The sequence below is a fragment of the Excalfactoria chinensis genome, chromosome 1, assembly GCF_039878825.1.
Source record: "Excalfactoria chinensis isolate bCotChi1 chromosome 1, bCotChi1.hap2, whole genome shotgun sequence".
Taxonomy (NCBI): domain Eukaryota; kingdom Metazoa; phylum Chordata; class Aves; order Galliformes; family Phasianidae; genus Excalfactoria; species Excalfactoria chinensis.
The window spans coordinates 135554824-135582248 of NC_092825.1; the positions used below are offsets into that span (position 1 = coordinate 135554824).

The following is a 27425-nucleotide window of genomic DNA, read 5'->3' on the forward strand; positions in this document are numbered from 1 at the left end:
CCAAGGGAGAAGATTAAAGGGCTATTAGGAGAAACTGTTGGAGAGACCAGGAGTGATGCTTGCAAAATAATGAATAGGGAATTAATAAAGAAACGATAAATCCATTTAACTAAGCTATATTGTTACTCTTACCTTCACATTTTTGAAGATTTTTTTTAAGGGCCAGCATTAACTGCAGTGTCAGGAGCAAGGGATTTTGCTGTCTATATAAACTGTATGTAAGCTTTCTTTACTTGCTGTGTATATTAACAATTTCAATGTCCACTGCAGACAATAGAAAGCTGGCAACTATAATAGCTTTATGAGGTTTGGATTCCATCACAGCATGAGGTTTTAGTCTACAGTACTAATCCTTCATCTTTTGTAGATGCTTAGACCACATTTCAAAAACTTATGAACCATAATGTTAATGATATTGGATAGTGCACTCACAGTACAATCCTAAAACAACCTCATTAATAATTCTCCAATTCCAACAGACATGATGAAAAAATGATGAGGGGTTAACACCTTACAGTGCTCTAACTGCCTTAGGTAAATAAGTAACAATTGGTATTGAATCACAGCATTTGTATTCCTTTCTATGTGTGAAAACAGAAAGGCATTCACTTAATGAGAGTGGAATTTGAACCCAAAGCTTTTTTAAAAGCTGGAATAGAGTGAATGATACTTACTGCTCAGTGCTATCAATATGTGAACATTAGTCTGCGTTACATTTCAATTAGATTTTTTGTGGAAAGTAAGTAGAACTAGAAGTCAGTATCCAGGTTCATATTAAAAAGAATATTCTGGTTTTCACGATAAGTAGAATGTTATCCTGTCTTAAAAATTCTTCCAACCATGAATAAGATCCCCCATACAAGATATAAAGACTTTTAAAGATTCCCCACCATGCCAGCAAATGACAAGTGACAAATGACAATTTAGCCAAGATATGCACAGCAGATAGGTCCAGCAACTCCCCAGAATGAGTGGTCTCTGTGAATGTAATCCAGGTGCCCAGTGAACCCCTCCCCTCACTGTGGAGGGGGTGCTGGCCTGAACTAACATGAGAAGTGATATGGAGAAGCAGTGTGAGTGGTGAGAAAGATAAAAGGGGTCATGACATCCTTTTCTGTAAGGAAAAGGATCAGAGCTGTTGCAATCATGCCTTGTGTATTGTGAAGAGTGAAAGCAATTTCTAAAAAAAGATTTGGATTTTTGTGAGTACTTGTGGGATTATTCAGAGGAGAGTGAATACAGGAACTCCTGTACAAGCTCATGCTCAAATCTGTATAGCACAACTCAGGGAAAACTTCTTACTTTAGAGAAATGGTTCTGAGGAGAGGAAAAGTGAGTCTTTCAGCTAGAAGACCAATCATCATCATTGTTCATAGGTACAATTGAAGTCTGCCTGTGAAATGCCACTGGAGATTTGTTTAGTGAGTGAGAACAGGAATAAATGGTGTCTGCTTCATAATTACTGAGCATAACAGCTGAGACAGCTGTCTGTTCTGCCCTGAATGAAGATTTTCTTAGCTCAGACATTACTATTGAACCAAGTCTACTTTCTTCAGAAGGGACAGGTTAAAATTATGATGCAACACTACTTCTTCCATTATCTCCTCATTTGCAGTCCTTTTTCAGGGGAAGTTGTCATAGTTTTGGGGACTGGAAGGGCCTACGGGCCTACTGCCCCCACTGTCATAGACATAGACTGATCTAGATAACTCTGTGACAGCAGTTCAGGTTGGATATCAGGAAAAGGTGCTTCATCAGAGAGTGGTCAGACCCTGGAACAGGCTCCCCTGGGTAGTGGTCATGACACAGAGCTTGCTGGAGTCCAAGCCTTTGCGACATATAGTCTGATTTTTGGGTGGTCCTATGTGGAGCCAGGAGTTGGACTCAATGATCTGTACAGGTAGGTCCCTTCCAACCTAGTATATTGTATGATTCCATGGTACTATAATTCTCATAGTTAGTAGGATGAAGACTTTAAGATGATTGTGAGTTGGAAAATATCATGTCTGAAAATAGTATTAAGGTTCTCTGCCCTTTATTTTTAATTTGAAAATCACTTACTGCATTACCCTTATATTCTTCTTTTGTTTGCTTCTGCCCTAAATAATTTTGCAACTGAAATAAAACTTAAAAAAGCCCACAAACATTTTATCTCTATTTACACAATACATCTTGCTGTCACCTAATGCAAGGAATGATAAATCCTTTCTAGGATAGTGTATGACATTGAAAATATTACATTAAAACAAAACTTCTTATCTGTGCTTTTTGAATTGATGAAGATGCTGAGTTGTCTAAAACCAAGTACAGATCAACTGAAATAGCTATCACTGGGATAAGAAACAATGCATATCTAGCCAGGATTCACATTTCTGTCAAAAGTCAGTCTGGTAATGTCTTCAAAATTTCTGAGAACTGACAGTTATTTTCATTCAGTTATATCTGTGACAAGGGGGTGCATAACACTGTAACAGGAAGAACACTTAAACAGAAAAAAAGAACTAAGAGGATGTATAAGGCAGAAGGGGTATCTTCAATCTGTTGTGAGAAAGTTCATTTGGAAAGGGATATTTCTTTATGTATCCTACCAATATCTCTGCTTAAGTTTTTGCTCCAAGATAGCATGAAACTGGGTTATCCATGTTTCTTAGGTCTAGTTTTGTCTGGTCTTTGTTTCAGCAAGCTGCGTATATCTATATGCATTTGATGTCCAACTTCTTCTGTGCTCCATGATCTACCACAGAATTCTGTAGCCTTCAGATATAATCTCCTTAGTAAATGTTGTTGTTTGTTTGTTTGTTTGTTTCCCATACAATGCTGAAATAAAGTATAAGACATTAGCAGTGTTTTATTTTGCTGTGGAGGGTGTGTATTCCATGTCTTTGTGAATTTCATGGGATGTGGGGATACCTAACTGTGCAAACTGGAGCAGTAATGGAGTACCGTATGGAAGGAACCGAGCTTTTCTGCAGCCTTCTCTAAGCTGCCTTTTGGGAGTGATCTCTGGATTAAACCATCACCAAATCCAAGCTAAAGTATTATTTTAGAGAGCTGGTTGAAGAAGGTCTAAAACAGAGCCAGAGAACAGGTAGGAAGGCACACATGACCAAGGATACAGTACTCAGTCTCTTTTATTCAGTAGTGCAAAGGTATACTCTGAATACCTTGTGCTGGACCATCAATGGAATGCCAATAACATAGAAGTTGGAAGGTTCACCATACTGCATATTACCAAGGCTTAAGAAAGAACTGTGAGATTGAGATGATAAAGAGTTGCTCAGGAAATGTCCGAAACAACTGGAAAGCCAACATTGTGTCAAGATGCATGTATCACACTATGGTCAGAACAGTGCTCCTTTCTGTGTCTATTCTTTTTTCAACTACATCAGGGTATAAATGACAGGCCTCTTAAGAAGTTCTTTTTAACTCAAGCTAAGGAGAAGTGTTGCACAAGAATGAAACTACCAGAGATGACTTCTTTCTTCCAACTACTTTTTTTTATGATGTTACTAAATTCTGGCAATCAAACAACAACCTTTCTGTCTTGTAGGGGGATAGCTCCTATGTAAAGGATCGTTGGTGTGTGTTTGATGGATTCATGGTCTTTTGCCTTTGGGTGTCTCTGGTTTTACAGGTAATTACTTCACTTACCTTTTCAATAAATTGTTCCTTAATTATGAAAAATATATGGCATAAACAAGTAATTATGAGATCTGGAAATATAATTCTACATGGATCAAGCTGGTTTTTAATAATATGTCAAATTCATTAACACTTTCATTACACTTTGCTGCATATCTATGTTAGCAATTTTGTTTATCTTTTAGTATTTATCTTGTTTATTTCTTTGTTGTCAAGAAGTTAGATATCAGTCTGAAGCTTGCAACTGTAAACTGCATAGTGAAAAGGAGAGAAGCACCTTCAGAGACCCATTTGTCCCTTACTTTTTTTGACAGTTGTGCTGGTCTCCTTCAGTTGTGCTTAGAAAGCTGCAGTGGTGGCTAGCTTAGGCAACAACAGGGAGACTGATTTTCATGGTAGACATTTGGCATGATCTTGGCATGCTGATAGGGTAAGTGGAGGAGTTTCTTGTATTATGGGCCGCATGTAACAAAACCTTCTACAGAACGGAAGAAAAAGCCCAGTGGGAAAAAAAATATAAATAAAAATAAAAATTAGTAGTAAATACATTTGGAAACAATGTGATAAATTTTTATAAGGTAATGAACTTGGACATATTGAAAAACAAACAAACAAACAAAAAAACCAAACCAAAACAAAACAAACCATAAACTGTTAAGGCACAGGTGAAATTGTGTCCCACTTGGTAGACCTTAATCTTTGCCACTTTTCTGGAGTAAGAACAAATCAAGAACTGTGAGGCTGGGCCTGTAATAATACAAGGACTGTCATAAGTTCCATAGTAATTGACATTTGGCAAATTTTGTCCACTTTTTAAAAGTTAAATATAGATACATTGCCATTTTCTGCTTCACATACACAATAGTCATTTATACACTATGGACATGTGTAGAATGAAAATTGGTCATTACAGATATGCACCGGAGATTACTCAGCCTATGCATTGCCAGGTTCTGCCTCCATTTTCTTAATACTTTTAGCAAATAGTAAAATAAGCGGTAACTCTCAGAGTAAGAAATGAAGGTAAAGACAAGACATTTTTACTGATTCATTCCTCTAAAGGAGATGCTCCTTCTGGAGGCACTCCTAACCTGTCAGAGTGTTAAGGAAATGGTTCCCTGTCTCAAAGCTTGACTGAGAAATCTGTGTCCTAAGTGGATTCATAGAACATATGCAGTACAAGCTTCTGGAGTTAAAATAATTTGTTAGCAAATGTAAGGCAATCTGGATGAATCTACTTTTATATAATAGCAAAAGTGTTAATGATGTGCATTGCTGACAGATAACTGATTTTCATACTGGAAAGTGTAAATCATTCACTTTTAACAAAGGAGAGGTGGGACTAGCACACATGCATGCAACTAACAAAAACTTACATGCTGTTCTTGAGTTCATTGAGACAGAAGCATTATGAACACAGGCAAAATATATTGAGTGTATTTTGGGGTTTTCGTTACGGTAACTCAGAAATGGGTTAAAGATTTTACTAATATGTTTCTTTTCAAAAACATGTTTAAAATGAACCATAAAATGACTCAAGAGAAGACTGAACATGAAAATTAAAATAAAAATCATGCACAGTTTTCAGTTCTAAAAATGTACATGGATGCCAAGAGGAACAGGACAGGTTTATCAAGACAAAATAAATTATTTTTTCATAGGTATTTGAAATTGCTGAAATAGTTGATCAGATGTCACCTTGGGGCATGTTGCGAATTCCACGACCACTCATCATGATTCGAGCATTCCGGATATATTTTCGTTTTGAGCTGCCAAGAACTAGGATAACAAATATCTTAAAGTAAGTAAGTAAGGTGGTTATCTAAAGAACAACAGACTTGGAAGACTGAATATGCAGCTGAGAAGATGGTGCTTAGTGTATCTTGTCTTCCTGAGTTTTATTTTTGGCCAAAAAAGAAATTACCAAGTTTTCTATAAAATAAACAAAAGTACCAAATATTTAGATAAATCTTAATGCATTTTTCTCATCATTTTAGCTCATGATTTTCAACCAGTTGAAATAAATTATCTTTGATTAATATGACAGCATAGCAATAAGGTTGTAATGTTATGTGTGCAGTTGTTTCGGTATGTGTATACAGACACATGGAAGCATACGCAAATATATTCTGTACAACTTGTAATAGTGAAAGTCATAGTAATGTGAAAGGGTTTCTCTTATTTATTTGATATAAGCTTTACTTCATCACTTCCTCATCTCATCTGTGTAATTAATTAGATACTATTTTACAAAATCTATTTACTTTTATTCTCCCTTCTATATATTGTTTTGACTTAGAGGATTAGAAAAATTTTAGCTCCATTTTCTAGCTCTGGCACATAGCAAGAGATCAATCTTGAGGGCAGATTTTCTGTGGGATGAAATGCTGCTCTCTGTGTGAGCATATTTCCTATTCTACAGTTTTTCAGAGGTGGCTTCATGTTGCCTGTGCATTCATTGTGCTGTTCCTTTCTTTTGCCAGGCGTTCTGGAGAGCAAATCTGGAGTGTTTCAATTTTCCTTCTCTTCTTTCTTCTCCTGTATGGAATCCTGGGGGTGCAGATGTTTGGAACTTTTACATACCATTGTGTGACTGATGACACGCAGCCAGGGTGAGTTGACCTGGGCAAGCATAATGTGGGACTGTTCATTCAGTGGATATATATAAGTTCAGTTAGCATAAATGGATATAAAATGGTATTAAAATAAATTCCCCACTATAAATTTGGGACACAAAAAATCTTACAAATTACAAGAACAATGCAAAGTTTAAATGTAAAGAAGATTACAAATTAAGGCATTGAGTGGCAGGCTGTTTGAGGTGGTGGGGGGGAGGGGATACATGTGGCTAGAGTGTAAGTGAGAGAGAACAGAGCAGGGGAGTCTCTAAGATGAGCATTGCTACTTGTGGCTGAGCCAAGTCACTAATGTTTTTCATCACCTCTCTCTGTGTTCTCCTATCTTTTCCCAGAATGTGTACATTTTGATCAAGATCTAAAGTAATGGGCAGAACTACCCACAGAATCTCACACTCTTTTTAGGATGGCGTGTCACTGAGACCTGATAGTTAGATGTAAAACTGAAAAGCCTTTGTACCCACTCTTCAGAAAATACAATTAATATCCTATTCTCATGATCAAGTTTACATCACATTTTTTATTCAGTACATGCTTAAGATTAATGTGAAGCACAGTGTAGCCTTTTCTTACAGGGATGGCCCATATGATTCCACTTCTGTAAGTGTGTATCTTGGATATATATGCTTGGCAACCATTGTGGGTTTCTACTGAATCTATTCTTATTATTATTTTTGTTGTTGTTGTTCTCCTGTTTCTTTGGATAGGGAAACATTAGCTTTGTAGTTGAAGCTTTGCTTTGTTGAAAATTGGATCCTTTTATTTCTGTATTGAATTTCTCAGAACATACATAGAATAGACATTATAAGAAAAGCAAAATACTGCTTAATTTACTACTGTGAAGAATAAAAAGTCAAACAACTGCAAAGTGGCATGTTAAAGATTTTTTCTAAAATAGGGCCTATAAGCTATGAAACGTGGTTATTAAAAGCAGCAGATCCAATAAGTTTACAGAATTACTTTAGAATATGTTAGACATTACATGGTGTTTTGTTAAATGAAAAAGATGATTGAATTTTGGATATTTTCTCATTTTTTTAGTCAATATTATAGTATGTGGCTGTTCTTCACCTAGTTAGTGAATGAGATGTTTTATTCTGATTTTATAGTACAGATTTTTTTATTTTCCCACGGACAAGGAGGAAAATATCTTCATAAAAATTTTATTTGCAGTAATGAAAGCTATGATTTGCCTATATAGTTTAGGAAATCAGGAAATGGCATAGGTAACACAGGGAAGATTGGGCATTATGTAATAACTTATATCAATGGCTATAGCCTCTCCTTGAATTCAGCTGAAAAAGATTAAGTGGGACATTACAAGGTGTTTTTTCAATGTAGTTTAATGAATATAAAATGTTAAGGTTGGCCATTAAAAAAAAAAAAAAAGTCTCCAGTTTCCTTTGCATGTACTTGGTTGCTCTCTAACTACTGCATTATTGAAAAAATAAAATAGAAAAGTGTTTATGGTTCAGTTTTAGGTCACTGAAAAGCTGAATTACAGGGAATGGTTAAAAGGGTCAAATACCCAGTGTGTAAAATAAAAATAAAAACTAGTCTGAAGTATGTTTAACTTGGAAATGTCAAGTTTACAGAGTTAAGGAAATGTGAGACTTGAGGCTGAACATCAGTCCTTGACTTAATCGGTATCATGAAGCCTATATTTTTTTAGCTGTTCAACTATTTGACATCTAATTTAATTTTTGGATACCTGAGACAGTAATCTTCTGAAAGTCACTGAATAACTTCTCCCTTATCCAAACCTGACTTCTAACTTCAAATGAGGGAATGTGTGTGGACTATGCTTATGTTGGAAACCTCTTTCTTTACAAGTGCTGCCTCATTTACTTTGACAAGTGAAAGGTGAACATATATATGTATATATACAATATATGTCTTTTTTTCTCTTTGTCCTGTGAGCTTGTACGTTACTTGTGACATACTCCTCATTCTTGCAGTGAAAACACTGATTTCTTTTTCTTATAATGTTCATCATAATACCTTGAAAACTCACATATCTGAGTGTTTTTTTTTTGTTGTTGTTGTTTTGTTTTGTTTTGTGTTTTTATTTATTTATTTATTTATGAGGAATGCAGGGTAGCAGCACTGAGTGAAATTATTCTTTCTTCTCCTTGCATAAGTCATGGCTGACTTATGCAAGGAGAGAGCTGCCTGCAGAGTTGGTAACAACTAGCTTGGATTAGGAAAGTAGGAATAAAAAATGAACAGTCATACTGCCAAAAGAGGACAAGTTGCAGGCTGACACTGTTTCAGACTGTACTTAAGAAAGGAGACAGCATGCCCCTTGAATCAAGGAGAGTTCACTAGCTGTGACGTAGTAGAGCACATAAGCACAGACAAATCTGTTTCTCTACTTTATAATCAGGTTTCAACATACTTTCCAAACTGGAGTCTGTCTGCCTGTTTGTGTCTCTACCCCAGGTAGTTCTGTTCCAGGCACTGGAGAGTGGCTAATGTTGACTGTACTTGGCATTAAATAACTTAAGAGACTAAAGTGCAGCTTTAATGAGTCACAGCTGCAAATACTCAGTATTCTGAAAATCAGACCCAAGACTTCTAAGACAATTTTAGGAAATGAAAAGTACACGGTTAGTGGCCACCTTTGATGACTTTAATCTGGGGCGACTACTTAGCAGAATTCTAAGGCAAAAAGCATGGATAAAATCTTATAATGGAGGTCAAGACAACTATTTCAGAAATTACTTTTAGTAAGTCTACTGCCTTCTGAATTAATATTATAAAGGAGGCAAGTGTCTTATGAAAATGACATCTTCAAATCTTGCTATTCCCCCCTATTTGAAAGGACATGGTAGCCACATCAGACACTCACTGCCTCTTTTGTCTGCTGCAAGTTCTTTTATCTTTCCGTACTTCTTGACGCCCACACTCCCTGACCTCCTGTCCCTCCACCTCCTCAGTGATTTTCTGATGTTAGCTCTGACAAACTGAAGTACTGGAATGAGCTAACTGTGGTCTGAGTTTTTTATTCCATCTTATTCCATCTTTGAAATCAGCAAAATCTGATTTTCTTCTTCCTTCTAAAGGCTGAAAAGTTGTGTTGTTATTGTTGTTATTTGATGATGGCTCTTTATTTTTTTATTATTTTTTTTTTCCCTCTCATTCATATAATCTTTTTATTTATTTTGCCAGACTTCATTTTCCCAAGGGGAACACTACCTTCTTCCCAGGCAATTTTCTAACTCAGTATTCCCTTGTGATTATTACTTATCTTTTTAAAGCTGCAGTCACAGCTTTTTCCTGATGATTTCTCTGACTGCTATAACTGTTTTTATTATTTTATTAGTGTTGGTAAGTGGTATACGGCATGGACTTCCTCATTATGGATCTTCTTTACTTGCTTGAAAGACATACAGTATGGATGTAACGTAATGTATTTATAGACAGTTATCTAAATTAGTGAATACCCTGTTAACAGTTTGACACATTCTGCCATTATTTCTGAAATTAATTTATAAGAAGTGAACAATATGGGGAAAGTAAGCTGTGTTTCCACATTTCCTGTGACTGATTTTTGGGCACCTCCAGTATACAAATGTTACTTCCACTGGGACACAAGAAAATTTTTTTCTCTTATGATTTATATATCTTCATGCACATTGTACTGAGTGTCTTGTTGCTTTCTGTTTGTTTTTTGTTTGTTTGTTTGTTTGTTTTTTAATTTTATTACTAAGAAATGTTTGGCTACATAAAATTTCTTTTGCACAACACAATTAAATTATATATATCCTAAAGCAGAATTTTTTACTTCTGTAGCTTCTTTTGAGCTTTCCCTTAGCCAAAGGAAGGTTAACATGACTAAAGGCCATAAAATCTTAATTACTTAATTTTGTATACTCGGTCATTAAGATACTTTGTTTATGCTTTCAGTAGAGTGTAGACTGAGTATTTCTGTCTGCCTTATCACCATGGCAGTCAATTAAAATCCATCTTGGGAAATTTTCTTGTTCTTTAAGTAAGAACTGCCCTGGAAAACATGAGAAAATCAAATTACAAGCAACAAAAAGATCTAAGAAATTTTGGTCATCTTTCACTCTAGATTCAGAGTTGCTAGAGCTAAAAGTTAACCACAATATCTAATAAAGGAAATAATAAATACAATTAAAAGAACAAAAGGAATTTGAGATAAAAAGTATGAGTAACTGGGTTTCAGAGTAAAGGAAGAAATCCAAGGCTAAGTTTGAAAAGCCAATATAACAAGACTTCTGTAAGACAGCAGATTAATTCATTCATGCCAGTTAAGCAAAAGCACTACTTTATTTTGTTTGGAATTAATTCAGAATCTCTGCAATGGTGATAGATCTCTGATATTTCCTCAGGGAAAAGAAAAATGGAAGAAATCCTGCTTTTTCCAGGCCAGATGCTATTTAGAACCTATCCAAAATCAAGAAAAATACAGCATCAGACTAAAGGAGAAGTAATTCTATCCAGATGGAATCTTATAAAAGAATGGAAGAAGGTGACAGCCCTTATAGAAACCCAAGGGCAGTGGTCTTCATCCCCATTTCCAGAGCGTACATAATTTCTGGGTATAAATCCTGATTTTCTCTGGGATAGGTAGAAACACAGTTATTCACAGCAGCTGTACTGTTGATTTCTTTCACACAGTCTTTCCAGTACTTCTTATTGTCAAGCTGTACTTTGAGTAAGGAGAGATTTTTACAAATTCCTAAGGAGGAGAACTAAATAGCCTCAGCTCTTGGTAGCTCTGTAGTTGCACATGCTTGCCTGTGTTCAATTTGAGGGGATTCATGTTTATACAGTTTTGGTTCTAGTGGAGACATTGCATTTCTGCTCAGCCTGTCTGTCTTTATGGGATTCCTCTCCTCTGGCTGTTAAGTAGTCCTTTGGGGTAAATTGGAATGGGTTTTGTGTAATATTGTGAAATTGACTGACTATAAACATGAGTCACATATAGCCACAGCTCTTTGCAATTGGAAAAGTTCTGTCTCAATCTGCAAGCTTTTTCCCTTGAATTGCCATGCTGATTTAGTGCCTAGAGATTACTGAACTTTACACAGGAAACCTGTAGGCTCAGAGGGAACTTAATGACAATTTTCTAATACTTAAGCATGGCTACAAAGTGTACAGAGTCTCCACAAAGAAACACATGGAGAGAACAAAGGATAATGAGTACAAGGTAACCAGAAGAGGCTTCTTGATACAACAAAAAGACATATTTTACAGTGAGAACAGTCAAACGCTGGGTCACAGAGGAACATAGTGGAGCCCCTATAACTAGAGTTTTTAGATATGCAACTGAAAGGGTAATAGATAATCTCATCTAGGTGTGCCCTAGGGGACGTAGACGAAGTAGTAAGGTATATAAGGTGTTGATTACTCCTAATAAACGCCATTTTGCCACGTTTCTTGATGAGTCACGGTGGTCTTTTGGCTCTAGCAGAGGTTTCGCAAGAAGCTGGGAAATAGGGGTTTCCGAGTCACGGCAACAACCCAGACAATATTTTGAGGTCCCTTCCAACCTAGCCTATGATTCTGTGATTTATGTTTTGAGAGGAAGCCAGACAAGTAATGTGGAAGTCTGTGGTTAGACTGATATTCAGAGGTTCAATGGTAGTTATCACTGAGTGGTACATCTATATTAGCCTAGAAGAGCTGTGAAGAAGGGTCACTTCTGGGTATACAAGCAGTTATGGGATGTAGTAAGAAAAAGGTTCTGAAAGAGACTCCAGATTTTGTTCTGTGAGCAAACTATCCCACATATTTTGAAAACCAAATAACTATATTATTTTCTGTTTGTTTGTTTGTTTTTTACTGTTTTCTGGAAGCTGAATATGATGTCTAAACTTGAATCCTGTCTTAACAATTTGAATTACTGAAGTTCTGGAGGGTCTGGGAATAGTCATCCTGAGATATGTATGAGCGAACTGCATTTATCACAGATATTTTATTATTTCCAAGAATTTGGGGGGCACAGCTGAGGAACTGGAAGACAAAAGAGCAGCAGAAGTTCAAAAAGAAAGAAGAGATAAGAAACAAAGCAAGACAAGCCAGGGAATTTCATTTCATGTAGTTGGAATATCAGTAGGTTTACCTTTTATACCTGAAAGAATGTGTAGTAAATAAGCAAACAAAAAATTGTAAGCAGCTGGAAGGTAGCAAGGAAATGAGAAATAGCTGATATGGATTTATCAGGAATAAGCTATGTCAAACCAGATAATTATCTTCTGTGACAGGGTAACAGACACGAATTGACAAGAATAAATGTCATATATCTTTATTTTAGGAATGCTTTTTAACAGTTTCACAGCACAATTTTTTAAGCTGACAGGTGAAACATTTAAGGTGAAAATAATCATAGAATAGGTGGAAACTGTCTTGGAAAACACTGTCAGTGAGTTCATATCAATGGCTCACTGTCACAATGGAAGGAATTGTCAAATGGGGATTCATATGAATCTGTTTTGTGCTATTTGGAGTTTTCATTAACATCCTGGATGATGACAAAAAGAGTATACTTACAGAAATGAAGATTACCTGCAGCTGGGAGGGAATGCAGAAATACTGGAAGACAAGGTTAGAATAAAAATGATCTTGAGAAATTGAAGACATGGTCAGATTGGATATTAGGAAAAGTTTCTTCTCAGAAAGAGAGGTGAGACATTAGAACACACTGACCAGGGAAGTGGTGGAGTCACCATGCCTGGAAGTGTTCAAGAAACATGTAGGTGTGGCATTGAGGGGTGAGGTTAGCAGGCGTGATAGGTTGACAGTTGGACTGGATGATCTCATATGTCTTTTCCAATCTTAATGATTCTATAAAAACACTGAATGAAAGACAACAGGGATACCATACTGCACTTAGGAAAAATGATGAATACAAGATTGTGAGGTGGCTGTGTAGAGAGTGGTCCTTCAGAATGTGACTTGAGAGCATAGTTGAGGTACAGAGATCAATATAATCATGCTTTGTAAATAATTGTAAGTTGTAATATCAGACTGTCTAAGAATTGTTTGAAGAGAGTCTAAACATGGTTGCCTTGGGAAAACCCAGAGTAATCTTGGACAGGGATATATATATCATGTTATGTTGAAGTTTCATATCCAGCCTTATATTTCTACAATTTTCTGTGATCTTTCATGTAAAAAAAAATTGAATATCCTTATCCTCAGAATCCTAAGCACTATTTGCCTTTGCTACAACTCTTTTGAAGGCGATTACATTGAAAGCTGGGAGGACTGGATGCAAAAGTGGAGCTATTGTGTTTTAGGGCAGAGGTGAGAGAATGCCTCGCTGAATCTTGTTTTCACTCTCTTTGTGTTTAACTAAGCTTGGAGATGGATGTGAGAGTGCTCTTGGATATTCATTTCATTTTTCGTTATACTCAGTGAATTATATTGTTTGCCCTTCATACAAACACACTACATTCCTTTTTCTTTTGCAGCACTGAAAATACATACCTGTCTGTCCCTTCTGTAGCAGGCTTTGCTAGGCTCACAGATACCTAAGTTGTCCAACTCTCATCACACTTTTGTACTTTATCATCCATCCTGTCCCTTCCATCTCCATGTCTGCATCACTTTTCCCCTAGCTTGCTTCAAAAAAAGGTTAGCCTCCTCACACTCTCCTTCCATGAGGATGAACAGCTGTTAGCCCTTCAATATCTCCTGCTGCCTGCATTTTTTTCTTAAAAGCCCTTGCTATTGCCTAGGGTCAGTATTAAAATCACAGTTCAGCTCAAATTCCTGTACACTTTCTACCTGACAGGTTAATGAGCTCTTCAGCTAGTACTTGCAGAAAAAAACTTTGGTTGTAGACTATCAACATTTAGTTTTCTTACTTGAACCAAGAGATCACACTGCTTTCTCCTGCTAGAATGACCAATTTCATCATTAAATGCCTAATAGTGTCTATTTGGAGTTAGCAGACTAATGGTGAAGGTTTGTTTTCAGGTGCTCAATGCTGGCAGCCTTCTTCTTTTGCTTTGCCAAGAGTCCCAGCTTCTGTCCCTTTAGATGGCACATTAGTCACAGAGCTGTGTAGGTGCATTTGATGAAGGCATCCTGTGTGTATAATTCATACTTCACAAGAAAAGCTGTAGTAAGGAATTTGTGTTGCATATAGTTCAGATTTGGAGTCATTTGGCAATATTTTTTAGTGATGTTGACAGTGACCTTGTCTCATGACTAAGGTGGTAACAATGTGGTGCTAGGTAAATCTACAAATGCTGCCTTGCTGCAGGTATCATAGAATCATAAAATTGTTAGGGTTGGAAGGGACCTTTAAGATCATCTAGTTCCAATTCCCCTGCTACAGTCAGGGAGACTTCTCACTAAATGAGGTTGCTGAAAGCCCCATCCAGCCTGGTCTTGAATGCCTACCAGGGGAGAGCACCCACGACCTCTCCAGAAAACCTGTTCCAGCTTCTCCCCCATTCTCACTGTAAATAATTTCTTCCTAATATCCATTTTAAACCTGTCCTCTTCCAGTTCAAAGCCATTTCTGCTTGTACTGTCACTACAAGCTCCTATAAAAAGTCCCTTCCCAACTTTTTTGTAGACCCCCTTCAGGTACTGGAAGGCCGCTATAATGTCCCCCCAAAAACCTTCTCCAGGAGAAAGAGCCCCAACTTTCTCAGCCTGTTTCTTCCTGGAAAGGTGCTCCAGTCCTCTAATAATCTTCATGGCCCTCCTCTGGATCCTCACCAACAGCTCCACATCCTTGTGTTGGGGGACCCAGAACTGGATACAGTATTCTAGGTGGAGTCTCACTAGAGCAGAGTAGAGGTGCAGAATCACCTCCCTGGACCTTCTGGTCACACTTCAATGACACTGAGCCATCGAACGGAAACCTCTGAGTGCAACCATCCAGCCAATTCCTTATCTAGTGAGTGATCCATCCATCAAATTCTTTTTTCTCCAATTTGACAACCAGGATATTGTGCAGAACAGTGTCAAATGCTTTGCATGTGTCCAAGTAGATGCCATTAGTTGCTCACAAGGCTCTGCTGCTATGAGTGACAGGTCCCAAAGTACTTGTGAGCTTTGATGCACAAGAATCCCAGTTTAAATTTAGGCATACAATTTTCATATTCTACATAAGTTTCCCCTGTATTTGGGAAACAGCTACTAAGAAGATATTTTTCTGCATTTAACCCAGGTAAGTCTGAGATGGAAATGTAGGTTGTTGTTTTGGTTTTTTTTAAGTGATTCTGAACATATTTTAAAGTGAAAATGGATCTAGTCTTCATCTTAGAATTTTTATACATTTCAAATTGATGCCCCTGCAATTTAAAAGAGAACTGAGTTGTTTTTACTTTATTTTTACTTTCTCCGAGGAAGGACTTCATTGAATTTTAATAGATACCATAGATAGCATGTAAGCAATTATACCCCTTGGTGAAATGCAGATTCATGCAAGCTAGCCAAATTTGTTTTTGACTTGTCATTTCTATTTCCTGTGTTTCAGTACTATTAGTAACAGTCTTCATTGATGTGTGAATGTCATTCATTCATTTTGTTTTAATTCTTCAGTCTTACATTAGCATACATATCTTGCAGTTGCTATTAGACTCAGCTGCCTCCTGAATGATTGTAGCAGCCACAAAAATGAGCTGCCATAGAGCTGTTACGCTGGATGACATTTGATAGAATTTCAGTGTAGTACTGTTCATGTGTACTATTTGAAGAACAATTCCACACTGGAACATTTGTATTTTCTTTTTTGAGATTTACTTTCTCATGGCTGACTGTTCATTCCGACACTGTCTATAGGAAAGATTTCTTCTGTTACTCATTTTTCTGTCTTCAGTGGCCTTGTTACTCTGAAGGGTAATGACAGACTGAATTGATTTCTATTTCCTCTAATTCTGGTAACAAGTGATGAAACCAATGGACTGTCACAGTTGTTAAGTAGCTGCAGTCATTCCTGTTCTCCTTTGGTCAGTGACATAGTGCAAGCTATCTGTCTTGACTACTGAGTCATCTGGTTTTTATTTCAGCACCATTGTTAGGAACCTAAATGCCTTGAACTCCCTTTCTGGCTCATGGAGAAAGCTGGTTCTAGAATATGACTGTTATGGTTTAACCTGGCAGACAGCCAAGTACCATACAGCCATTTGCTCAGTCCTCCACAGTGTCATGAGGGAGAGAACTGGAAAACAGAAGAAACTTGAAGGTGGAGATAGAAACAGTTTAATAGGACATCATTGATCGTTCACTGACCTGTGCCTAGCCATTCCCCAGGCAGTGGTAGTCTGCCTGACCAATACTCCCAGTTTTCTTGCTGAGCATGATTTCATATGGCATGAAATACCACTATGATTGGTTTGTATTAGCTGCCCTGGCTATGCATCCCCCAGCTCCTTGCACACCCCTAGTTCCTCTCTGCCAAGGCAGCACAAGAAGCTGAAAAGACTTTGGTGCTGTGTCAGGAGTACTCAGCAACATCAATGTGTTATCAACATTATACTTACCCTAAATCCAAAGCACAGCACCTTACCAACCACTATGAAGAAAATTAAATTTATCCCAGCTGAAACTGGGACAGACTGAACCTACCAACCTCCAAACCTCTGGAGATGTGTTTCAGACTCTTCAAAACCGCTGAAAGTGAATAGGAATAGATGAAACATCAAAGACTCATTTAGGTCATATACAAAGTGAAAAAAAAATCACAATCCCAATCAAATCAGACTTTACTTAATATCACTGCCTTTCTCATAGGCAGTTCAATTTAAGTAGGACTTATGACTTTGGAAACTGGATTTAATTATACCTTTTGAATAAGGGAATACAAACAGTACTTGTGTTGATTTGTTGAATAAACGCTTAAACAATCCTTTCTTTCTTGACAAATTTAGCTAAGTAGTATAAGAAACTCCAAGTTCTATCTGCAAAGGCTCCAGCTTTGACACTAGTGAACTACGAGAAAGCTACCAAGGAACAGATGTTGAAACGTGAAGCTGAATGTGTAAGATATCAGTAAAAGTTCTTAATTGTAAAACAAGATATAAGAATGTATTTATCATTGGGCATATGTACTGATATCACTGGATCATTTAGGCTGACTTAATCATGTTTTTCCTTCATGAAATATTATAGTTTGCTTCTAAATCCAGTATGTCTTCTATATATGTATCTGCTCTTGGTTAGAGTATTAGCCAAATAATAATTTATAAGCAAGGTAACTTCTTATTTCATACTGGAAGATGTTTCACTGTTAAAAACTGTGTTCCTAATTCATCATCTCAATTTGTCTGATTTCAACCATTAGCTTTCTGTTCACATTATACTTTTTCATGGTAGATTACACAGAACCGTAACTCCCAGTACCTTTTCAGTGTGAATTCATTAACATGCAATAATTTAGGCACCTTTCAGTATGCTTTCTGAAAAACCTAACAATCTGTAGCTCTGCTATTGCTAAATATGTTTTCCCCTTTTCTCATATTCATATTTCTCTCCTCTTTTTGTAAAATTCAAAACAATTTTAATAGATGAAGAAAATCCTGAATATAACATTAATCGTAATTTGTGTGAATGTAATACAGAAAGGAACACAAATTCATTATTGTTATGGGAAAAAGCACTAGCTCTTTCTTGCCCTGATGTTACAGTGACAAATATAAGGGAATGTCCTATTATGTCATGTTATCTTAAATACTCACATAGCATCTATATTGTATGATTTTGCATTTACATCCTCCTTTATCACCTTTATTCCATAAACCCTAAGCCATAACGTTTGCTTGCAATGATCCTACCTGCATAACTTTGCATTTAGCTGTATTAAAACCCATTTTGTTTTGTTAGATTCAGGTAAACAAGTGATCCTGATATCCACACTTCCCAGTCCTTATCGTCCTTCATGTTTCTACTCTGCTGTAGATTTTATACCTATTTCTCGCTTAGTGGTTATGGTAGATCATGATGATCATTTCTTGTCAGTTAATCAGTTTTCAGGTCATTTATGGTTTACTGATACTATATACTACCAATTTTTTAATCAGCTGTGTTATTGAGTGAGTTGCTTTATGAAGCCTAATGCTAGACAATTTCATTAGGCAAATCAGCAATTTTATCAGAATCATGCTAGTATGGTGAGAATTATTTTCTGTAATCCATACTGCCTGCCGTTAATTACATTCGAGTTCTTTACTCTTTATCAATTAGACTGTGTAACAGCTTATTCTTTCTTTTGTCTCTGTTGATCTTAGGATAAGCTGTCATCCTGCTTGTCCTTTAAAAATAATGGCACACTGGTATTCTTCCAGAATTTCCCTGCTATCTCAAGTTTTATTAAAAATTAATAAAGAGATGAGAAAGGCCCTCCGTTATTTGGCCTGTTGATTTGAATATAATTATCCCTAGCAGATGCTATCTAATCTTCACTTAGTGAAGCTTGAGTAGGGAAATCTGTGAATATGAAGTTAAAATGTAAAGTATGGAACATTGCCAAAGCTGAAACTTTGTGCTGATACTGTCCTTAAACTCATGAGTCCTTCATGCACACTCTATCTTATTAGTTAATGTAATGAAAACAGTGCTTGGATATCAGAGACAATATGTTACCAGACAGATTTGAAAGCTTTATAGTTATAATTACATATATAATTATGAGAAACATTAAATATGGATGATGTTTTCACACTTACAGTTTAAAAGATAAAACAGATTTTGTTCTCTGATTAGAAACAGAAAACTGATTCTGTAAATTGCATGTGGCGCATGATGATTTTAGACCCGAGTTCATCTAAAAGTAAAACATAACATTAAAAATCTCAACCTTGGGAAGACTGCAGAACATAAGAGGGAGAATTGTGCCTAGAAATAACAGTAATCTTTAAGCCCAAGAGGTACTCTGAAATTTCTTTAGCTACCACCAGCAAATTTGGATGATACTGTTAGTGGATTATCTAGAGCTGTGATGATTCCAGGAGCAGCATTGTCCTGAGCGTCAATGGGAAGTGCAAACTGGAAAATCTAAGTGAATGAGGTTTTCAATAGAGGCCAATTATGGTATGACTCTTCTACTGTAATTTGTGGTTATTTGTAGGAATGCTGACGAAAGTACTTGCTGTTAGTGAGCTTTTTAAAAGTATGACCCGTAATAATCTACCACTGAAAACTTTAGAAATACCAATACCAATGTAGTGGGCAGAGAAATATACAGTTGAGCTATCAGGATGACCTTTTTCTTTGTTTGTCTGGAAAGTGTTTGGGATTTCATCAAGGCACCCTATTCAGCAAATAACTTTAGTACAAGAGCTGCTCCGATAGTAGTGTCTCCTATTTAATTACGATGGCTTGCAATGTCAGAGGTGGATGTTTGTTTTGTGGCAGTAGAGACTGAACTTTCCTACTGATAGATCCTGTTGTTATGTGGCAGATGGCAGCAGAGGGGCAGTCTGACAGAATGGCGTCTGCCATGGAAGTGTGTATGAAGCAAAAGTGTGTCATCAAATTTCTCTATGCAAAAAAATTGTATCCACTGACATTTATTGATGCTTGCTGAACAGTTATGAAGAACATATAGCGTACATTGGCTCACTGATGCAATTTTTGGCAAGCACAGCATGCAGGCTCTTGTTCACGGCTGGCAAAAAAGAATGGCTGATGCTGGATAATACTATTCTGTAACTGAGAATTTGTTCTATCAAATAGTGTTATTATGCTCTTTGTATCTCTTGAGGTTTTTGTGGAAATAAATACAAGGCATTACTTTTGGAGCAATTCACATACACATACATTACCTTATAAAGCTTTTCAGATGCTTAAAGCTAGTTATGTAATGAATCAGCATCACAGTATTTAAGCTGATATTGAGTAGGGCCCATGTAGCAACAAAACATTTTAAATCCTGTTATGCTGAAAATAGCAGGTGGTATAGCCAATTATGCATTAGGAGCTTAATATATTCTAGTCCATGTAGACTCGTCCATGCTTAGTACTATCCTGAACCAAAACACAAACTGCCTGGTGTAGTCTACCCTAAAAAGCCTATGCTTGTATAGTTACAGATCTGTACTCAGAGATTCTTCCTTTATGCCTAAATTGTACACAGTGCATGGAGACAGCTTTTCTTCTTTAGAAGGTGGTGTGATGTCGTATAAAAATGACTGAGAGAGTGATGAGGCAGTGAAACAGGCTGCTCAGAGAAGCTTAATGTCCATGCCAACTCAAATCGTTCTGTGATTCAAGAATTCTACATTTATGTTATTCCCTCACCTAGGTTTAAATCAAGCTCTTAAACTAACTGCTTTGTACAGTGATGATGGATCCAGCAGTACTTTTAATAATATGTCCTCTCACTGTGATTCCTAGGATACAAGGGATTTGCTAATACAAACCATAACATACAGTCAACTAGCTACTAGTATCCTGGGTTCTGCACGCACTTTATCCAATGAATTATTTTTCATCTTTGAAAATATTCATAAAATGTTGTATTTTGATAATCCTATCTTATAATGGCTATAATGGTATCATAAATCTAAAGTACTTACATCACACAACTGGATATGTATTAACATACTGGCCAGATTAAATTTTAAATCCTTGAGTGACACAACTGCTGAGCATGTTTACAAAAAGTGAAATAGATGCACATACTCTTGTGTGTCTGTCTGCCACTCTAGTTAAGCATATGGTTAATTTTCAGAGCATTCTTTAATACTTCAGCTGAAGGTGTGTATGTGTGTGTGTGTGTGTTCATCCATGCAGATGTGTGTGTGGCTCTCAGGCATCATTTAGAAATGGCTACAGAATGGGTGAAGCTACAGTTATTATCTGCATTTATAATTGCCTAGGAAAAAATGTGTAGGAAGCTTTAGTTTCACACTGACAGATTTAGAATAATCTATTGCTATTGCATGCAGCACATAAAAGCAAGAAAAATAAAGTAATTACAGCTCCTGTTCACCCAATTTAGTTGTCAAAATGCGTGTGTGTTTGATTAAAGGAAGAGGACTTTGAGAAGAACAATAAGATACTAATCATACTAAAGGGCAGACTGAAAATTGCACCTGTTCTGTGGACAAACAAGATTAATTAAAATGATGAATTTTAAGGCTCTGTGCTGAGGCCTCTCGATAACAAGGCGAATACTACAAGATCTTTTAACTTTCAGTGGTTCATTTGGCATGTTTCTATGCTGAAAGTCCGTGCTGTGACTAAGAAGTCAAAAAGCAATCTGAACTTGAATCATAGAATGGCTTGAGTTGGAAGCGACCTCAAGGATCAGAAACTCCAACCCCCCTGCTGCATGCAGGGCCACCAACCATATCTAATTCTAGACCAGACTGCCCAGGGCCCCATCCTACCAGGCCTTTAACACCTCCAGGAACAGAGCATCCACATCTTCTCCGGGAGAATGCTATGGACCATTTTTTTTCTCAGATTATATATCACTCTGATTAGCTTACCAAATCTGACTTGAAATTGCTTTTGGGACTGAACCTAAACGCAGAATTTCTATACAATGAAAGAGAGAATATAAGCAAGGAGAAAACTGATGCTGCTTAGCTGTGTGCCTGTTCAACATATTTGGAATTATGGTGCATCACAACCTTTCTTATCTTTTTTTACCCATTTGGCTCATAGTAGAGGTAGCATAAATCCTCACTTCTGTACTTAGTACTCTCCTGTATTGATTTGTAGACCCTAACATGGACCTTCTCAGAATGTGTTTTTTTAAGTATCTGAGCTTCTCCTTACAGGGGTCTGGGAGTACTTGGATATATACTCGGATTCATGTATGTATGCCACAGGCATAGAACAAGGAGCCACAAATTTGCTCTCCTCTCCCTATACCCTTTCCAGCATAAATCTTATGGAATCAATTCATTACTTTCTTCGCTTTTTGTTTTGTTTTGTTTGTTTTTGTTTGTTGTTTTTTTGTTGTTTTTTTTTTTAACCAAACCTTTATTGGCTTCTTTCAGAACTGAATCAGATATGTTTCAGTCAAACAGTATTTACATCATTACAGCACTAAAGATGTAGTGATATGAATTCCCTCCTGTCTGTGACTGGTTATACTTAAGCAAGATTAAGGGTTTGGCTCTCTGTGGTAGAAACCTGACCTATGTAAGTTACAAGTAATTAACTCTGTAAGTAACAAGTAATTAACTATGTAAGTAACAAGTAATTAACATACCTACATGGCTGACATGTCATCCATGAAGACCATGTTAAAGGGTATCAAAGCCAATTTTGACTGCAGCTGAACATGTTCTCAAGATTTTCAAAGGAAACTAAAGCAGTAAGTGTCCAAATTCCAATAAAAAACAGTTGGAACAGCTCAATGTTAACTCTTGTATGTCTTCTAGAGTCTCTGTTTTTTTACTGTGGTCTCTAGGCATTCTTGTGAAACTTCTACTGCTTATATTTGTACTGTCAGCACATAGGACTGAAGTCTTATGAGTCTGTTGGCTCATCTTTTACTGTAAGTTCTTAATGAAAACAACATACATCAGGGAACATCAGATAACAAAAATAATAGCTGATATAATTTTTACTTTACTTTTCTTACTTTCAAATATGTAGTTTTGCCATGAGCTGTGTTTATGTAACACCTTAATTTTGTATTTTTCACAGAAATGTAACCTGGAATAATTTAGCTATCCCAGACACCCACTGTTCCAGAGAGCTAGAAGAAGGTTACCAGTGCCCACCTGGATTTAAATGCATGGACCTTGAAGATCTGGGACTAAGCAGGCAAGAGCTGGGCTACAGTGGCTTTAATGAGATAGGTCTGTCTTACTGGTAAAATCCATTTCAGTATACATTTAAAAATGTTTGTGAAATGAGTAGAACAGATAGCTCATGCCTGTTCTGAAAAGATATATAATGCAGTCAGCATTCTGCTCAAGTAGAATACATGCCAGAAAGAGAAGCTGCTATTTGTTTTGGAGTTAACTGTTGAAGTTATTTATTTTTATATTGCCTGGGATTCCAGGATTTAAATACCATTATTTAAGAAGAGTTTACTTGTTTGTCATCAATATGCAAATGCAATAACTAATTACTGTGTTTTATTTATGATTCACTTTAGAGTATATAATTCATCTTGTCTAATTTTAGTAGGAATACCTATGCAAAACAAAACAAAACAAAACCCCAAAATAACACCAGAAAAAGAACACCAAATCCCAACCTGGCAACCTGGATCCAAACTGCTTAAGTCAGAACATCATTCAACAAAAGGACTGAGAATCAGGCAGGGGGGTATCAAACTACTGATGCAATATTTGTTCTGTGGGAAACACTCAGAATGACCTGAAAATTGCAGTCTCTGCAAGCTGGAGTGTACTGTGCCCATCCCCATAGGGAAACAAGTAGAACACAGAAAAATATTTCAGTAAAGACAGCAAGGGTATGGGCAGCAGTGGTGAGATCCATATTGAAATGGAAAATGTGCAGTTATGCTATCAGAGTATTGAAGTTATCTCACTTTATTTAGCAGACGAAGGTCCAATATGACCTGAAACTGCATTTTCATGAGAACAGCTAGGGAATTCCCTTCAAATGAGAAGGCATGCCTACAGGCCAAGTTCATTCTGATGCCTCTCTCTGACTCTGATAAGCTTATTTTTCACTTTTCTTGGCACGAATTCTAGCCAGTAGACTATCATCCTGGCCACGGCTAAACTTGAATGCAGTAAAAAGTTTTGATGACTGAATGACTACAATCCAAAAGGATTTTTTCATACCGAGATCCTTTGCAGCTGAAGTCAATTCAGCACAACCAGAGAGTTAAAAGAATAGTCTCCTGTTATAATAGATACTCTATAATACCAAATAGTTTCTGAATCGAAACTGCCATTTGTCCTTTTTTTTTTTTGAACCAGGTCCCTTCTATTTCTCCCAGAAGGCACAAGTGAAACAGTTGTAACTGTACTGCTAACTCAATAGCAGTTTAGGTAGTACCTGTCTTTTATATGAAAGTTTTCTTCAGTAGATACCAAAGAACAACTTTGTCTGATCTCACAGACAACCTTCAGATTCTTAAGTTTGTAGCATACTGCCATGCCTGGGGAAATATGAGCTGAGTTCAACTCAAGGATAAAAACATCCACATGCAAGTTCTCTAGTTTGAGACAGTTTGGCAGTGGAGCGTGGGCTAGGTGCATCATCAGAAAAATTATGCCTCAAATAGATGGAAATCACCCTTCTAATCCTGACATTCAAAATTAGCTGTGGCATTGAAGGCTGTTATTCTAGCTGCCTACCTGGTCACCAAGGAAAAGTAGTTGCAATGTGTTAGATCAGCTTAGGTGAATTGATGACTGGAAGAAGATTTGGAGTGCTTAATAAAGGAAACCATTATGTTTTTAATGATAGAGTAGGTTGACAAAGACATGTGAAATAGTTTGTCCAAGGGTGCCTGCAAGGCAGACTTTAAAATCTGCTGAGACTCCAGCCTCCTGAGTCACAGTCCTGGCTTTACTGAGATGCCATTCTGATTGCTGTATTTGAAAGATCAAAGATTGCTAATAGACATAGGAAAGTTTTCTGTTGTACACTGTTTTCATCTAGATATTAGAAACCAGAATTTAAGCACTTCTCAGTATTGTAGTCAGAAACTGACAATTGAAAGCTGATTACTAAATTTTAAACTACCAGATAATTCACAGCAGCCACAAAATGTTAAATAAACTTTCTCAAATTAGAAATGTTAAAAGCAGAGTAATAACCAGAAAGTTTATCAATATTTTATAAATCTCTGTTTTGTGATGTACCTTTATATGTAGTGAACAGGTAAGTAATAAAGTAGATTTTTTTCTGTGTAATTACAGTATTTTATTGCTTATGTTCATTGATTTTTTACTTCTACATATTAATATGCAGCCTGTCCTTTTGGATCCTGAAATGTATCATTACAAAAATCACAAGAGCATAGCATTTTGACAACTACCATATCATTACTGCCACTTAATCTGTGGTATAGAAGTATTTGACATTTTTCTTTGTTATACTTTTCTTCGGGGGGGGGGGGAGGGGAGGGGGGGTTTGATCCCAATTTTACTTGGGGTGATCAAACTGTCCTCATCAGATAAAAGCTAATGGAGCTCTTTGTGCTGTGAGGAGATACTAAGCAGGTAACAACATAATTGAAAAGTCCCTTAATTTTGGCCATACCCTGCTCACAATTCTATTGTCTTTTACTCTAAAGGGATGGAAATTGAAAAGATAGCATGGGTTTTGGTAGTTGTCAATTTCCAGGTTTTCTGTTTTTTTGCTTTTAGGTACTCTGTTCATCTGTTATATCTATACTTGTATGCATGCATATGTGCAATTTTTAAGGACGAACATAGTTTTAGACCATTGATAAATATGGCTTGAAGTCATCTTGTCAGAATAATCTTGTCTATCCCCTTTCTGTCTAAAACAGATTTCACAATCTTTCCAGGCAATCTGTTGCACTACTTAGTTGTCTGTACTTTCCTCAAGTATAACCTGAATCTTTCTTTTTTGCAATTTAAGATCATAACTTCATACTTTGGTCAATATGGACAGAGTCAAAATTTCAAAAAAGCTTTTTAGCATCTCTGAAGACCATCATTTTGCATCTTTTACCCTCTATGGATCTGCTAGACAACATAGTTCAAAATGTTTCAGTCTTTTGCTGTAAAACTTGTATGTATTTTACACCTCAAATTATTCTCTTTGGCCTCCTATAGACTTTCTCCTCTTTGCTGAAGTGCACTATTGGCAGAATATTTTAGTAAAGCCATTACTTAATGTGTTTTTAAGCTTTATTATGGCTTCTACATCCCAGTGAGATGCTTTCCATTTTCAAAACAGCATGATGTGGGTGATTCATGTGTTTTTCTGATTTGCTACTGCCTTTGTGTCCTTTTGTAAGAGCTGCCATCACTGTTTTCTAACCTGTATTCATTTACTTGATTATATCTTTAAATATATAAAACCTTGTTCTTGTCTTTTTTGAATAGCATGCTTTTTTTTTTTTTTTAAAGACTCTTTCTTAAGTTTGTCAAGTTTTTCTTGAGTTTTATTTCCTTCCTCCTAAGTACTTTCAGAACCACTAAGCTTACTTTTATCTGAAATTTGATGAATACAATTTATTTTTCTATCAACTTGGTAAAAAATTGGTATCCAGATTGAGAACAGACTCTTACGGAAACTCATTTGATAGTCTTCCCTTCTGACAATGTGCAATTATCAGCTGCTTCCATTTACAAATCCTGCTTCCATTCTGTGTTTGTATAGCAATAACACACTAAGATTTGTACCATAGGTTCCCTAGTGCCTGCAGAATGCCAGTGTTTGCTAACAGTATAATACTCACACTTGATGTCTGTGATAATTTTTCAAACATAGGACGCATCAGCATATATCTATGGCTAACACCTCTGTTTTCTCCAACATATGTATTTCTGTATCATATATAGAATGAAATTAAGAGCACCAATCAGCTTTGCCAACTTCATCAGTGTAATCTTTAATGAGAGTAAAGTTATTAATAGCCAGGGCAGTTTTGTTTGGCTACTTTTCTCAAAGAATTATGATCAGCACTCATAGAAATATATCTTAGAATGGTTTATGAAGTGAGGCAACAAGTAAAACATTGAGTGAAGAATAAATTATCTAAGCCCTCTTTAGCCCAAATCCATTACCCTTTCAGGTTATGAGAGAAAGAGTAATCTGCTCCATCTAGGTGAAGTGTTTAAGGTTCCAGATGTTTAAGGTTCCAGCTAATGACAGGTTACAGGGAGTTACTGCTTTTTCTAGCAAGTGGCTCAGGAACTCAGTAGAAACTCAAATGCTCTTTCCAACAGTTTGGCACGCAACTACTTAAGTAGATGTTGTTCCAGTGCAGGAACAACATGCTATCCATCAGGATGCCTGAAGATTTTTCAAATACTACCCATGGGTCTGAGTGGGTGTAAGAGAAAGGAAATGAATGAAAGGCTTGGCTGACTGTGTGGATGTGGGTGGCAAAGCTCCTTACTACTGACTATGGCTGTATAGTACTGTCAAGCCCTTCTCTTTTTCAGAATTCTTAGCTGATTTTGATTCAGACTTCTATAAAAAGATTGATATTTGCTTCATATTAGAACAGCCTTCAGCTTTGACTCACACTGAGAGCATCAGGTGCATTCACAGTTGGCTTGTTTCTCACTT

The 27425-nt window shown here is 36.6% G+C and overlaps 1 protein-coding gene across 3 annotated transcripts in view; it reads left to right on the forward strand.

Moving 5' to 3' along the window:
- The window catches only part of NALCN (sodium leak channel, non-selective), a 204643-nt gene that overhangs the window by 25133 nt on the left and 152085 nt on the right, over window positions 1–27425 (forward strand). For all 3 annotated transcript variants that reach the window (XM_072346553.1, XM_072346568.1, XM_072346562.1), the window contains exons 4-7: window positions 3551–3634; window positions 5304–5443; window positions 6126–6254; window positions 22875–23029. In XM_072346553.1, the coding sequence (XP_072202654.1) occupies window positions 3551–3634; window positions 5304–5443; window positions 6126–6254; window positions 22875–23029 (508 nt within the window). The remainder of the gene's footprint in view (window positions 1–3550; window positions 3635–5303; window positions 5444–6125; window positions 6255–22874; window positions 23030–27425) is intronic.